General features: G+C 28.0%; 1 protein-coding gene across 1 annotated transcript; it reads left to right on the plus strand.

Moving 5' to 3' along the window:
- The first annotated feature begins 13479 nt into the window (after positions 1 to 13479).
- On the plus strand, positions 13480 to 17282 carry LOC127255477 (uncharacterized). The gene is made up of 11 exons (XM_051281010.1): positions 13480 to 13575; positions 13748 to 13928; positions 14220 to 14294; positions 14379 to 14616; positions 14715 to 14839; positions 15208 to 15241; positions 15336 to 15382; positions 15470 to 15610; positions 15710 to 15777; positions 15869 to 15941; positions 16945 to 17282. Exons 1-11 carry the CDS (start codon positions 13488 to 13490, stop codon positions 17075 to 17077), a joined length of 1203 nt encoding a protein of 400 aa, XP_051136967.1. The 5' UTR covers positions 13480 to 13487; the 3' UTR covers positions 17078 to 17282.
- Positions 17283 to 17679: the final 397 nt, after the last annotated feature.

The following is a 17679-nucleotide window of genomic DNA, read 5'->3' on the forward strand; positions in this document are numbered from 1 at the left end:
ACCCGTAAAGAAAAGAAAGGGAGAAAACGAAAAAGTAAAAAAAGAATAAGAATGATAAAAGGAAAGAAGAATGAGAAAGAAAATGAAAGATATAAATTTGAATAACTAATTAAAATTTGTTAGAATAACAAATATTATAACAAAATTCAAATTTATTGAGATAATAAATAACAAAATTATGGATAAAATTAGGGTTTTGTATATTTATATATATACAAAGATTAACGTAAGTTCGAAAAACGGTGATCTTCGTTTCATATTATTCTCCTTCAATTTTCTTCTTTACGGGTTCGTAAAGAAGAGAAAGAGAGGAGAAGAAAAAGTAAAAAAAGAATAAGAATGATAAAAGGAAAGGAGAATGAGAAAGAAAATGAAGGATGATAAATTTGGATAATTAATTAAAATTTGTTAGAATAACAAATAATCTAACAAAATTCAGATTTATTAAGATAATAAATAACAAAGTTATGGATAAAATTAGGGTTTTGTATATTTATATATTTACAAAGATTAACGTAAGTTCGAAAAACGGCGATGTTTGTTTCATATTATTCTCCTTCAATTTTCTTCTTTACGAACCCGTAAATAAGAGAAAGAGAGGAAAAGAAAAAGTGAAAAAAGAATAAAAATGATAAAATGAAAGAAGAATGAGAAAGAAAATGAAGGATGATAAATTTGGATAACTAATTAAAATTTGTTGGAATAACAAATAATCTAACAAATTCAAATTTATTGAGATAATAAATAACAAAATTATGGATAAAATTAGGGTTTTGTATATTTATATATTTAGAAAGATTAATGTAAATTTGAAAAATGGCAATCTTCGTTTCATATTATTCTCCTTCAATTTTCTTCTTTACGGCACTACAAAAAAAATGACTATTCACCACGGTTACAAGGTTTGTTACAATAACATCGTAACAAATGGTTGTTTTAGTTACGTTAAAATCCGTGACAAAATATTTTTACCGCAAGTCAACATTTCAAATTCACTAATTACGCAAAATAGTTTGTAACAATTATGAAGATGGTAAACTTTGATCAAAATAACATTAGTTACGATACTTTTTGTAATTACTGCCATTTAATATTGTTTTTTGAATTTAAATTGAATAATTTAAAAAATAAAAAAATAAAGTTAAAAGTTAAAATTTTAAAAAATTAAAAAAATGAAAAAAAAATGGTTAAAACACTTTCACGCTTTCAAAAAAATGACATGTGTTTTTCACAACAGATATAAGCTCCCACACTCAGAGAAATTTAGGGCACATCATTCCCCCTCAATCGATCAATCGTATTCTCTTTCTCCTTGCACCGACGCAATCATCGCCGTGAAACTGGTGGGATCAAGCATCTACCGCGCCGGCATCCAGGTAAGGTTTGTAAATTTTCCTTAGTATGATTCGGTGTCGATCCACGGTTCTTTCTCTCTTCGTTTGAAAGGGAAAATCAATTTGGGTAGTATTAATATTCAATTTTTTCCTCAGGTTGATACGGAGCAACCACCTTGGGGAGTAGCCTCGGGTACGGTACGATTGTTTCCTCATTGTTAAGGTTTGTGTGTGGGGCAAACTATTGAGCCCAATTTTATAATTTCTTATTGGGTAAACATCGTACCTTCATGATATCTTGTGAAACCCTCAAATTTCAAAACTGTTTAGGGCGATTTGAACTATATTTGATTAGTACGAGTGTTCATATTTGAAATCTACATGGGCTGCCCCCTGATTTGCAATTTATATATAATTTTTTAATCTAAACTTTAGTTACAGACTATTATTAAAATTAGGGTAAACTGTTTTTTTAGTCTCATAACTGGACCCCTTTATCATTTTAGTCCTGTAAGTAGAGCCTGTCGCAAACTAGTCCTATAAGTGAAAATTTTTCGTTATTTTAGTCCTCCGGCGCCGGAGACGCCCGCGTGGCTCGCTAGAAGTGACGTGTCCGCCAGGTGTCCCGCCAGGTCAGCGACACCTGGCAGACACGTAGATTTATTTATTTTTTTCATTTTTTTTTAATTGGACCAAATAAAAAAATACAAATAAATTAAAAAAAAATGAAAAAAAAAAAAAATCCACGTGTCCGCCAAGTCAGCGACACCTGGCGGACACGTCACCTCCGGCGAGCCACGCGGGCATCTCCGGCGCCGGAGGACTAAAACAGCGAAAATTTTTCACTTATGGGACTAGTTTGCGACATGCTCCACTTACGGGATTAAAATGATAAGGGGTCCAGTTACGGGACTAAAAAAATAGTTTACCTTATAATTAATTTAATTTATAAGATATTTCGTGTTATATATATATAAATATATATATATATATATAATTTGTAGAATTAAATTCAACAGTATTTGTGATTCGGACAAGAGATTTGAAGTTTAGTTTATTCCGTAGATGGTGTGTGTAGTATCGACATAGCCACTATAAAGTTCTAAAGGTCAAATTTTTAACAGTATGAATTCAAATTAGTTTAAGCTGTGTTATTTATTTATTTATTTTATTATTATTGTAGAAATAAATTTTAATATATTTGTTTATTGTTTAACAATATGTGAATGTCTACTTTATATAGCTCTTCTATTTTAATTGTATTGAATTAATTACTATAAATAATTTGGTATATAATAAATATATGGGTAAACTGTTTTTTTAGTCTCGTAATTGGACCTCTTTATCATTTTATTCTTGTAAGTGGAGCCTGTCGCAAACTAGTCCCATAGGTGAAAAATTTTCGTTGTTTTAGTCTTCCGGCGCCGGAGATGCTCGCGTGGCTCGCCGGAGGTGACATGTCCACCAGGTGTCGCTGACCTGACGGACACGTGGATTTTTTATTTTATTTTTATTTTTTAAATTTTTTTAAAACTTATTTTTAATTTATTTTAAATTTTATTTGTATTTTTTTAATTTTTTTATTTGATACAATTAAAAAAAATTAAAAAAATTAAAAAAACGAAAAAAAATAAAATAAATCCACGTGTCCGCCAGGTGTCGCTGACCTGGCAGGACACCTGGCGGACACATCACATCCGGCGAGCCACGCGGGCGTCTCCGGCGCCAGAGGACTAAAACAGCAAAAAAATTTCACTTATGAGACTAGTTTGCGACATGCTCCACTTACAAGACTAAAATGATGAAGAGGTCCAGTTACGGGACTAAAAAAACAGTTTACCCTTAAAATTATTCTTCCTGACGATTTCATTAATTAGTCTTATACAAAAACAGTAGACCAACTATGAAATTAAGAAAATCTTTGCAATATTTCTGTTTACATAGGTTATTCTACATTTGGGTAAGTATGACATATAGTGTAAGAATGGTTGGATCATTGGCTTTTACTTGAGAGATGCTCAATTGGGGAAATAGGTAGTCTATTAAATTGATGTGAAGATTCATAATAAAGTCATACTATTTAAGTCTCTAGAAGTGGAAATTTAAAACAGAAAGTGACTTTGGTTGCTTGTTCATTTATTTAATCAAATTTCAGAAATTTATGTTTGGCTTTTCTTGATAATTTTGGTTTTGATTTTTACAAGATATACAAAAATAAATAAATAAATATAATAATAATAATAATAATAATAATAATAATAATAATAATAATAATAATAATAATAATAATAATATGATGTAGATGCAGTGTATACCAGCGTACTAGAAAAAAAAAGAAAAAAAAATATGGGTAAACAATGGGTTTCAACAATTAACTGAATCTTTTTTTGGGAATTAATTAAGAGTACGAATACAACCCCTACCTGGTCTTTACTTGTTTGTATGTAGAAAGGTGTTTTGTCTGTCCGTATGTGTTTTCACCAATTCAAGAAACACAATTCAAATGCATAATTTTTTGTGTATATTAATTACATTGAGTTGTTGTTTCAAACTTTTACTTGTTCTTTTACATTTATTTTTTTTAAAAAAAAGTATATATTAGACATGACACATGCACACACTTGACATTATTATTCGACCATTCGAAATTGTAGGCTTTGTTTTACAAATATGATCATATATAAGAGACATCTGATTTGAACTATATCTAATTTTATATGTGTATGGAAAGTTTGCAAACTATGAATAATTGTGATGGGGATTGCTATGTATGGGACACTCTGTTAGCACAGGTACACGCAGATAGGCATTCTTGACATACTGTTTTATTATCTTTGAGTGTGTTTTTTTTTTATATAAATATATTATTAGGAGATGAGATGGGTTTAGTTTACTTTTAATAACAACCAGTTTTCAACTTGGGATCTCTTCAAAGTTCACATGATGGTCGGATGAGTTGTGTGGGATTAACTTCTGACTTGATTGGGGGTTGTACACAAGAAGTTGGGACACCAATCTTAAGGTTAGTTGTTTGGTTAGTCTTGAATTTTACAATTAAGGATAAGAGAATATAAGAGAAGAGTAGGAATTTGATAGATAGATAGATGGTTATAATATGTTTATGTTACTTGTTATTATTGGAAGATTTTGGCGTTTGGAGGATACCGCAGAGTTATCTAAAAGAGAAGAGAAGAGGGAGGAGGTGAGGTGAGGTGAGGATGCTATCTGCCTCGCTGCTTGGTGGTTGATTGTTGTAATTGCTATGATACTTCTTGTTCTTCTTGTTGTTGTAATATATGTTCTATGTCTTTAACAGACAGACAAAGCAAAGTACCTAGTAAGCAAGCAAGTTCAGTAGATAAACTTAAAAGTCATAGCGGAAAATAAGTATTCCTAGTATAAATGCATTTACATTAGCACCACAGAATTGTTCAATCAATTAATTTACAGTACCATACTTGTTTGTTTGTGGGGAAGGACGATAAGATGAACATGCAGATGTAAATGAAAATGGAGAGAAATTCAGAGAAAATGAAGGATTGGAAGAAGAAAAAGAGAAGAAAATAGATTTGTTTTCTGATGAATTTAGAAGTTTCCATATTAAGTTGTCAAGATAGAAGCATGCTTGCTTAATTTTGGAATGATAAATATGAAGCATGAAGTTTTTTTTTTTTTTTCAAATTACGTTATACCAATTTATATCATATTATACTGTCTCATGTTTTCATTTATTTTTTTTTTCCTTGTTAGATCACTCATAATGGATATGCATAGATGGCTCCATGTGCAGTGCTCTATCTGATAGTTTAGCATCTGCATTCATTAGTTTCAATATTTTAGTTTATTTTGTTTCTAGTTTTGCAACATGTTTGTTTTTCTAATGTGGGTTTTAACAGTTAGGTGTTATGTATTTGTTTTGTTTTATATTAAATTCTTCACCAATGTTTATGTTTCATAATTAATTTTTCTCTTAGGTTGGACGTGAGAGGCATTCAACCTTATGTCTTATGCAAAAATTTGTAAACTTGAAGGAAATGGGAACTAAATTGCAGATTATATCTGCATGTGTTGTTGATCACTTAAATGGCTTTATTTTTTTGTTAAAGCTGATAGACAACATGATATCTGTGAAGTGATTTTCTTGCCCTTGTTCGAGTATCTGATTATTATATCTAGTTAAAGTAATTGTATTTGAACAATCTATCTACATTTGAGGCTTTTTGTTAGATGCATGCATAAACAGTTTCGTGTGGGTGTATTATATGTATCATATATCTACTTGAATTCTTAGTAATGTTAGGAACTATCTAAAAATTTTGAATTTGCAAGCATATAAAGGGATTGGGACTGTATATTCCAGTAAAGTGATTAAGGTTCTAACTAATGAAATTTCTCATTTTCAATCGGTAAGAAACGAAACGGTTGGAATCTCTAAGGGCATGTTGGCCCGATCTTGAGTGGAAGGTATAAACGTGATCTTGCATAGGTAGGAAACTATATGCTAACATTGAGAAATTTCATTGGTATTTCTGGAAAAAAATTTGCTAATTTGTGAATTTAACCAATATATGCCAGGTAGTATATGTCAATGAAGTTCGAAAGAAAGTAACTATGAAATTGATTCCAAGGATTGATTTAAAAGCAATGGATGAAAAAATTGTAAGAATATTCACTTCTTATTATTTTCAGGTGTTGTGAGATGTCTGTCATTCCATTTTGATGCAAATGCCTATAGATGTATAAGTGTAAACACCTGCATGGGCCTGCACAAACACACATGTTAATATTCATTTGTAGAGTTGTTTGGTAGTTTATTATTGTTGTATGATTTATTGTTATTATGTTTTAGTGGTCACCCCGAAGTTAAGTTTTGGTTTTAGTTGTTGGTATATGCTTATTTAAGATAGGATCTAGACAATAGTTTGATGGAAATTTTTTGTTGTAGTACAAATTTCTATATCTCGCTTTTCAGAACAATGTTATCGGTTAGAATTGGTTTAATGTAATTTGTGTAGTTTCAAATTGGTTGAAATATGTTTAATTAATTTGTTTAATTTCGGATTGGTTGAAATAAGTTTAATTTAATTTATTTAATTTCGAATTGGTTGAAATAGGTTTTTTGTAATTTATATAGTTTCGGATTGATTGAATTGGTTTAATGTATTCCATGTCGATCCAAATAAAGAGACATACAAGGATTTGCAAATTTTTAGTTCAATTTGTATTTTTTGTTATTATCTAATTGATTTGCAACTTAGTCTAATGTATTTTTGTTATTATCTTAGCATTTCAATGCAACTTGTTTTTAGCCTTTGATATTTTTATTTTTTTTTTGTATTTCAAACATCTATTTAATAATTTGAAATTTAAACTGATATACTATTATGATTTCAGTTCAGCTTCTTCATTGGCATGGTTCTTGGATACTTTTGTCGGGGATTCAATTCCACTTTACTCTCATTCTGTTGGTAATTGCAGCTCATGCGCCACCCCTGAAGCATATCAACCGATTCCTTAATGTTTTGCCCCTGTTTGCCTTATGGATTGGATGTCGTAGATGTGTTTGGATGGTAGGTTGTTACGGCTATGTGTAATACCTATGGAATAGATGCATAGACATTTGGAGTTATCTTTTGTGTGGTGAGAATTGTTGCTATGGATTGGTGGATTTCCCCACTTGTTTATTACTAGGTTGGATGTTTAAAATGCCTACATTTTGCGGAACATAATATCGAAGTGAAGATGTTGCTAGGCTTGTTTGATGGGTTACTTTATTTTGTTGTTTGGCGGTGGACATCGTGTAGTAAATATTGTTATGTTAATATCCTATGCTGGGATTCCTTTATAGTGTTTATTGTTTGCAATTATGGCCAATGGTAATATTTATAGCATGGTTGTATACAAAATTTTCTTTGGTGTAAGAAAGATCACAACAGGTTAATTTGTTACGCACAATTTTCAATTGTACCACAACTACTCTTTTTTATGAGATGCTATTTTTTCGTAACAAAAGGAAGAAATGACGCTATTTGTTATGAATGGATAGTTTTGTTAAGGATTCAATGACATAACAAAAAAAACAAATGACGTAACAAAAAGTGGTTTTTGGACGTAACAAATATGAAGGGATAATTTTGTTACGGCCGGTTTCGTGACCATAAGAAAATATATTATTTATTACGGATTCAATGACGTAACAAAAAATCGTAACAAAAAAAGTACTTTGACAAGCGGTCATAGTAAATTTTTTGGTAACGCGAGGAACTTTTGTAACAAATATCGTGACTAAAAGTCATGGCACACGCATGGGAAGCTCGACTTTTTATTACGAGAGAATATTCGTAACAAATATCGTAACAAAAACCTTGCCATAAGGAACGTTGACCGAGAGTAGTAGTTACAAAAATGTGCGTGGGCAAAAACATTCGTTACGCGAATACACATTACGGATAAAAGTCGTCACTAAGGCGTAGCAAATACACAAATTACATGAAAATTGGCTTTTTGTTACGAATTTCCGATCGTAGCAGAAAACTGTTTTTTTGGTAGTGCGGGTTTGTACAGAAGAGAAATAGAGGAAAAGAAAAAGTAAAAAAATAATAAGAATGATAAAAGGAAAGAAGAATGAGAAAGAAAATGACGGATGATAAATTTGGATAATTAATTAAAATTTGTTAGAATAACAACTAATCTAACAAAATTCAAATTTATTGAGATAATAAATAACAAAATTATGGATAAAATTAGGGTTTTGTATATTTATATATATACAAATATTAACGTAAGTTCGAAAAACGACGATCATCGTTTCATATTATTTTCCTTCAATTTTCTTCTTTACGGGTTCATAAAGAAGAGAAAGAGACGAAAAGAAAAAGTAAAAAATGAATAAGAATGATAAAAGGGAAGAAGAATGAGAAAGAAAATGAAGGATGATAAATTTGGATAATTAATTAAAATTAGTTAGAATAACAAATAATCTAAAAAAATTCAGATTAATTGAGATAATAAATAACAAAATTATGGATAAAATTAGGGTTTTGTATATTTATATATATACAAATATTAACGTAAGTTCAAAAAACGGCGATCTTCGTTTCATATTATTCTCCTTCAATTTTTTTTTTAAGGGTTCGTAAAGAAGAAAAAGAGAAGAAAAGAAAAAGTAAAAAATGAATAAGAATGATAAAAGGAAAGAAGAATGACAAAGAACATTAACAATGATAAATTTGGATAACTAATTAAAATTTGTTAGAATAACAAATAATCTAACAAAATTCAGATTAATTGAGATAATAAATAACAAAATTATGAATAAAATTAGGGTTTTGTATATTTATATATATACAAAGATTAACGTAAGTTCGAAAAACAGTGATCTTCGTTTCATATTATTCTCCTTTAATTTTCTTCTTTACAAACCCGTAAAGAAGAGAAAGATAGAAAACGAAAAAAGTAAAAAAAGAATAAGAATGATAAAAAGGAAAGAAGAATGAGAAGGAAAACGAAGGATGATAAATTTGGATAACTAATTAAAATTTGTTAGAATAACAAATAATCTAACAAAATTCAGATTTATTGAGATAATAAGTAACAAAATTATGGATAAAATTAGAGTTTTGTATATTTATATATATACAAAGATTAACGTAAGTTCGAAAAACGGTGATCTTCGTTTCATATTATTCTACTTCAATTTTTTTCTTTACGAACCCGTAAAAAAGAGAGAGAAAAAACGAAAAAGTAAAAAAAGAATAAGAATGATAAAAGGAAAGAAGAATGAGAAAGAAAATGAAGGATGATAAATTTGGATAATTAATTAAAATTTGTTAGAATAAAAAATAATCTAACAAAATTCAGATTTATTGAGATAATAAATAACAAAATTATGGATAAAATTAGGGTTTTGTATATTTCTATATATTTTCAAAGATTAACGTAAGTTCGAAAAACAATGATCTTCGTTTCATATTATTCTTCTTCAATTTTCTTCTTTACAAACCCGAAAAGAAAAGAAAGAGAGAAAAAGAAAAAGTAAAAAAAGAATAAGAATGATAAAAGGAAAAAAGAATGAGAAAGAAAATGAAGGATGATAAATTTGGATAATGAATTAAAATTTGTTAAAATAACAAATAATCTAACAAAATTCAGATTTATTGAGATAATAAATAACAAAATTATGGATAAAATTAGGGTTTTGTATATTTATATATATACAAAGATTAACGTAAGTTCGAAAAACGGCGATCTTCGTTTCATATTATTCTCCTTCAATTTTCTTCTTTACGAACCCGTAAAAAAGAAAAAGAGAGGAAAAGAAAAAGTTAAAAAAGAATAAGAATGATAAAAGGAAAGAAGAATGAGAAAGAAAATAAAGAATGATAAATTTGGATAATTAATTAAAATCTGTTAGGATAACAAATAATCTAACAAAATTCAGATTTACTGAAATAATAAATAACAAAATTATGGATAAAATTAGGATTTTGTATATTTATATATATACAATGATTAACCTAAGTTCGAAAAACAGCGATGTTTGTTTCATATTATTCTCCTTCAATTTCCTTTTTTACGGGTTCGTAAATAAGAGAAAGAGAGGAAAAGAAAAAGTAAAAAAAGAATAAGAATGATAAAATGAAAGAAGAATGAGAAAGAAAATGAAGGATGATAAATTTGGATAACTAATTAAAATTTGTTGGAATAACAAATAATCTAACAAATTCAAATTTATTGAGATAATAAATAACAAAATTATGGATAAAATTAGGGTTTTGTATATTTATATATACAAAGATTAACGTAAGTTCGAAAAACGGTGATCTTCGTTTCATATTATTCTCCTTCAATTTTCTTCTTTACGAACCCGTAAAGAAAAGAAAGGGAGAAAACGAAAAAGTAAAAAAAGAATAAGAATGATAAAAGGAAAGAAGAATGAGAAAGAAAATGAAAGATATAAATTTGAATAACTAATTAAAATTTGTATAATTAATTAAAATTTGTTAAAATAACAAATAATCTAACAAAATTCAGATATATTGAGATAATAAATAACAAAATAATGGATAAAATTAGGGTTTTGTATATTTATATATATACAAAGATTAACGTAGGTTCGAAAAACGGTGATCTTCGTTTCATATTATTCTCCTTCAATTTTCTTCTTTACGGGTTCGTAAAGAAGAGAAAGAGATGAAAAAAAAAGTAAGAAATTGAATAAGAATGATAAAAGGAAAGAAGAATGAGAAACAAAATGACGGATGATAAATTTGGATAATTAATTAAAATTTGTTAAAATAACAAATAATCTAACAAAATTCAGATTTATTGAGATAATAAATAACAAAATTACGGATAACATTAGGGTTTTGTATATTTATATATATACAAAGATTAACGTAAGTTCGAAAAACGGCGATCTTCGTTTCATATTATTCTCCTTCAATTTTCTTATTTACTTGTTCGTAAAAAAGAGAAAGAGAGGAAAAGAAAAAGTAAAAAAATGAATAAGAATGATAAAAAGAAAGAAAAATAAAAAAGAAAATGAAGGATGATACGGTGGCTAATTATTTTTTTTAAGCCTTTTTATATTATAAAAGAGAATAAGAGAAAAATAATTGTGAAGGAAAAAAGAAAACGGACAAAATTGCGAAGGAAAAAAGAAGACGAAAGAAATCGTGCCGGCAAGAGAAAAAAAAAATGAATAAGAGAATGTGAGGGTAAGAAAAAAAAAAGATGCTAGGGAATTAAGGTTATATTTTGATGTTTCTATTTTTTATATAAAATAATTTTATATTCTTATTATATTTTATAAATTATAATTTAATAATAAATAGTAGTACATATAAGTGAATAATTTTTTTGATGTATATAACTGTGTATACTAATTTATTAATTTCTTTTTTAAAATATTTTTATTTTCTTCTAAGTGATTGTTTTAAATTTTTGAAAAAAAAAATGTACAAAGATACTAAATTACAATAAGACAATGAATATTAAATCAACAATATTAATGTGTGTGCATATATATATATATAAACGATTTGATTTAAAATTATTATTTTGATATATTTTTTTTTACTTTGTAGATATGTTATTATTATTATTATTATTATTATTATTATTATTATTAATTTATCGTATGTGTTAAATATAGATTTATAATTTTAATACTATATATCTTACTTTTTAATTCATTTTTTAAGGTGTTGCCGAAAAATTATCGGATCGTTGCCCACTATAAATATTACGATAAAAAAGGTAAAATTATTTATAATTTTTATATTTAATAAATTTATTAGATACTATCACTATTAATTATTTTATTAAAATATATATATTTTTGTATTTTTTTTAAATAGATAAACCAAAAAGATGTTGCAAAAAAATTAGATAAAAAAATATAAAAGAAAAGCAATACTATTTGATAAAAATACTTTTAATTTTTAATTTTGATTTGAAATATTTATGCATTTATTTAAATATAATTTCTTTTTTATAGTATAATATTTTTTTTTCAATTGAAAGTGATGAATAGAAAAAAAAAATTTTAATACAAAAAAAATACTTACAATTACTCTAATTTTAATTATATTTGTTATATTTTATGAGTTCATTTGATTACATATTAGTTTTATTATTATTAGTTGTATTTATTATTTTATATACTACTATGATTTTATTTTATTTTTCTATTTTTTCATTTGTTATTTAAAGATACAAAAATGATGAAAATTTTTGATGAAAAATATAAATAAAAATAATTTTATTATCATAATAATATTTTAATTTATAATTTATATTTATTATATTTTATAGATTTATTATGATTATATTCTGTTTTTTTTTATACATTATTTTTTAAAACGTAACAATAAAGTTATTTTAGAAAATTAAAAAATAATTTTAAATAAAATACATAAAAAATAAAATAAATATTAAAATTGTGTTTGATTTATATTTTTATATTTGAGATGTATAATATTATATATGAAAAAGTATATAATTAATAAAAAAAAATAATTTTTTTGTTGAAATATAATGTGTTTTGTGTAAACATATGTGTATATTTATTTTTCATCTTTTATAATTTCATTTGAATAATATTTTTTTTAAAAAAAATATTTGATTAATCTATAATTTATATAATAATTTAATTAATTACATTTGAGTTGATTAGTTTTTTAAATTTGATAATTGTATTAGTATTAATGCAATTTTATATAGTATATTTTTTCAAAACTATATTAAATTGATTTGATTCAAATAATATATTTTATATATAAAAAAATATATATATGTATTATTTATAAAAATTATTAAATTAATATATAATCTAATATAAAAATAATTCGTGCATAACACGAGTTATACTCTAGTATAATTATATAATAAAAACTTACAAATTCATATCGATACTATATTATTACTTTAGTAAATCACATTACTAATTATTTATATTTACTAATATTAGATTAGTTTATAAAAATATAATATTTTTAATATAACTGAATTATTGTATTATACTACATCCATTCCACATGTTTTGTCTTTTCTATTTTTGAAAATATAATTATAAATTTAGTCACCTTTTAAATTTTATAATTTTTTAAATTTTAAATAAACTATTTAATTATCTTAAATTTTCATGTATAATTATTTTTACTATACAATAATTACTTTTCCTATAACACATATATTTTAATAAAATTCCTGTAGTAATAAAATATGTTACTCTTCATCTCTCTTCATCTTCCCCATTCTTTCTTTCCGGTAAGATTAATATAATTTATTTTTTAAAAAAAAAAAAAACAAAACAAAACAAAAATGTTGAAACGATGGTTCGAACCGACGATCCGGCGGTTTACGGTTGTAAAAATCGGTTTTGGTTTCGGTTGGATCCTGGTTTGAAACCGGTGAACCGGCGGTTGGAACCGCCTGTTCGAAACCGATTGGCAATTCTAGACCAAACAATTAGATCGGCAAAACCAGCGGTAGGGATTATCCACTGAAAATATTTGTTTGAAAATAAACGGTCTCGATTATTTACCGCCAAGTCGAGGTTCCCTCCTAATATTTTGGAGAAGTCGCTTAAAACCCTAGCTTCAATTTGAGTTCCTCTCACAGCGCAGCAATCTGCCGGAGACGAAGACGATGTCGGGAATGAATCACCAAGATGACCTCGATCTTCTCCTCTCGCTTGAGGATCGCGTACTCGAGACTCCGCCTGCTTCTCCTTCAGGTGGGTACATACATTTAAGTACCACTTTCGCCGCGGGCATTTTGTTGTAATTACTAGGCACTAGGAAATTACTTGAGGGATCTAAATCGATTATCATTACGGGGAGTTAGATTCTGTATTTGGAAAAGGAATGGTGAATTTGATGTAACGTGTTTGTGGATTAAAATTATAGGATATTCATCAGACGATGGATTTCCAAAGCAGAGGGCGAATGTGGACATGTCTGTATTTCGAGATGTCGTGCAGGACTGTCTTGATTATGATCCTGAAGATGCCAAAAAATCTCATAAAGTAAATTCGAGGAAGAGCTCTAGTGACATTGAAGTTGATAAGTTTTCTGGGCTTCGCATTCAGTGAGTTTACTCTTTATCTTGTTCTTGTTCTTACAGGCAAAAATTAATGTCATGATTCATCAAATTTGCATTCAAGTGTATACAATTTTAATTTGCACAAGAGCTCTGTTATATTTTGTTGCACTTTAGTTTGGTGAATTTGTAAATTTTTAATCAATATTATAATGACAAGTCCGTATCATTAAAAAACGGTGGATTGCCATGCTGAAATTTTTCTAATGAATCTATAACATGATTCTTTTACTGTCAGTTTTATTGGTTTCGTTGATAGTTATCTCTTCGAATCTTCAGGAACCAAGTGGTGTCACGAGTTGAGCTGAGCAACCATTTATCAGATATTAGATTTGTTCGCCTGCCGACAATAAAGTACGTTTATTGAATGTGGCCTTCCTTGCTTCATATAGCAATCACTGCACAACTGTGTTGATGGTGGTATCTTCTGTGATTTAGGAATTTAATAAATGGTGACACCCTATCCGGATGTTGGGCTACTATTGGAATTTTATCAGAAAAGGGAGCCCCAAAGACTAGTTCTATTGGGAAAACATTTGGAATCTGGAAAGTTGGATGCTTAGATGAAAATACTATTTCTGTTTTCTTGTTTGGTGATGCTTACTATAAGACATGCGAAGAAAAGATCGGAACCATCTTTGCTCTCTTCAATTGCAGTGTCCGTAAAGACAATTCGGTATATAGCCTTGGATGTTCAATGGCCTTTATTTAACTGTTTTTGTTAAAATTCCTCCTGGTTTATAAATTATATCTCTTCCCTCAACTTTATTTCAGGGGTTTGGATTTTCTTTAAGTGTCTTCTCGGCCAAGCACATTTTAAAACTGGGTACTTCACCTGATGCTGGAGGTTGCCAGGGAACAGGGAAGGATGGAGGTGCTTGCACAGCAGTCATTGACAAGTATGTTCTTGCATTTTCTCTTCATCATCGCAGTAATTTTAATGAATTGGCTTATCTTATGCTCCGAAAAGTAAATTTTATTAACCAAAAAGTAAAAACATCGTCTATTGTCAATTTACATTATTCATTATTCACTTTCTACAAAGAGATGTAAGATGTAAAGTATCTCTTGATGCCAATTTACTCCATGGAATTAGTTATGCACATTCGGTTCGCCTTTCCCTTGTTCATCCTTAAAGCTTAACTGATCTATGCTGTGTATACAAAAAGTAATTTCCAGATGTCCAACTTGAATGAGCTAAAGGAAACTTGATTGATTTGGTAATAATTATCATTTTACATAATGAATACCTGTTTATATGTCACAGGCGGCGTGGAAAGTATTGCAGCTACCACAAGCAGGTAATGAGTTGCTGATACACGGCAATCAACATTATGTTAATCATATTTGAAATTCACTTGATGACATTACGTTATGTTCATGGTCTTTCTACAGAATTCATCTAAGAAATATACCTCTACAAGGACCGAGCTCAAAGGAGGGTAGGTGACTAGTGATTATGCTGTATGTTGTAACTGTAAATGCTTGAACATATTTTTCTGACAATGACGAATAATTTCACCTCTCAGAAATTTGAAGACTGGCTTCAGAGATTATCTCAAATCAGAAGGCATATATGTGGTAAAACCTGCAGAAAACAAAATAAACTTGCATAAGTCAAATCGGCCTGCGAAGCTATTGTCTGTTGATGGATTAAAAAAGGCATTGAGGTTGGTTCTGAATCGACTCTACTTGACACCTCTCTCTTCCTTTTCATATATTACAATCCTTTTCGCCATTGCTAACTCTTAAATCTCAAATGATTGCAGCAAAGCAGACACAGTGACAACAAATACACATTCCCAAGGAATTCGATTTCTTAACCACATCACTGGTGGTATGTGGTTGTTTATTAACTTGTTATATGATTATCTCACTTGTTCTACGTATGATTATTTCACTTGTTCTTAACTTGGTGCAAATTTCAGGGACACTTACTCCTAAAGTCACAAATGAAGTAGTTAGTCTCCAACAGCAGCAAAGGAAGAGTGCAGTTAACAGGTGTGTTGACATATTTTATATATATTTTAATATTTAGTTTATCTTTTAGATAATATTTCTATTTTCTAATTAGGTTGATATAATTTATTTATATTGATTAGGTTGTTATTATTTAAGTCTATTGATTTTGTATCATGTTTATTTATTAGTTTTCAACATACAACTTTGGAATTTTGCAAAATACAATATAGTATCAGAACCACATTTATTTGGATATTCTCAACTCAAAGTGTATCGGGAGGTCTTTCAAGTTGTTCGTTTCATCATTTTTTTTTTTTCAGTTTCAATTAAGTTTATGTTCGTTCTTCAATTATTTGTCCAAATTTTGTTTAGTTCACAGCCTTGTTTTTTATTCTAAATACATTGAAAGTCCTGTTTTTTACTCTTAACTTTGTTGTGAGCGAATTTTGTTTTCTATTCAAACTTTGTTGTTAACGAGTATAATTTTTTATTCTAACTTCATTGCATGAGTTTAATTTTTTTAACTCTAATTTCATTGTGAGTGAGTTGGTTTCCAACTCTTATTTTGTTGTGAGCAAGTTTTGTAACAGTCTCTAACTTTATTTTGAAAAAACCTTGTTTCCAATTGTAGTTCAATTGAGAGTGTTACGTTTAACTTTAACTTAGTGGACGACTTTGGCTGTATCATTTTCCATCTCTCTTTGCAAATTCAAATTATTTATACTACATCACGTAAGCTTGAGATGAGACATTGAAATATTTTAGATATATTTTAATATTTAACTTATAGTTTAGATTAGATTTATATGATTTCAGATTATATTGTTATTATTTGTTTATATCTATTAGACTATATTGTTATTATTTGAGTTTATTCAATTTGTATCATGCATAGTTATAGATATCTTCATTAATAATATACAATTTTTAAATTTTGTAAAGTGTAACAAAGTTCGGATTGAAAATGGTTCTATTCGAAAACATAAAAATTTCAAAATGATTGTATCCTTTTCTATCTCGCCTAAGATTGTCTAATTGTCAGGTCCCGACCAACTCAACAACAACCTGATGCAAAGAGATCGAAAAAAGAACAGAGTCAAGACCCCAAGGAAGTTGGTCTAAAAATGATCGAGTTAGATTTTGCTAGTTCGGATGATGAACCACTGCTATTTTAAGGCGCGACTGAGTCATCATCCATCGAAAATTTTGTACATGTTGGCGATCTTTCGTCGCGCGGAAAAGACAACATTGCAAGGATTCAGGCAATCCTTGCACTTGTAAGTGCCATCCAATTCCATATGTTTATGTATATTGAGTTGGCTCTTTACTTGCTACTTTGATTTGCTAATTAGTACAAAAATGTTTTGCACATTTTGAACTTCTCATCGGAATTTGTTTGTGTGAGTAGAAATTTAGTAGACAATTCAAAAATTGTATTATTATTTATAACCAGAATAAAGATTTATATATAGGCACTATATAACAAACTAGATAATTCAAATAATAGCTACTTAAACTATGAATAAAACTAAATCTAAAATAATTAAATTTAATCTAAAACTCAATAATTAAAATTTAACATCTCCTTCTAAACTCAATCATTTACCATGACACAGTCAGAAGCGTGTTATCAACAGAATTATAATCGAAAATACGACTCTCAACTGAATTGGAATAAAAAATAGAACTCTCAACGGCGTCGGAAACAAAAAAAAAAAAAATTAGTAATTATACGAAGAAACATGGTTAGTAGGTTGTATATATTTCAAAAAAAAAA

Source organism: Andrographis paniculata, unplaced genomic scaffold (assembly GCF_009805555.1).
Source record: "Andrographis paniculata isolate CXL003 unplaced genomic scaffold, ASM980555v1 Contig12END, whole genome shotgun sequence".
NCBI lineage: Eukaryota > Viridiplantae > Streptophyta > Magnoliopsida > Lamiales > Acanthaceae > Andrographis > Andrographis paniculata.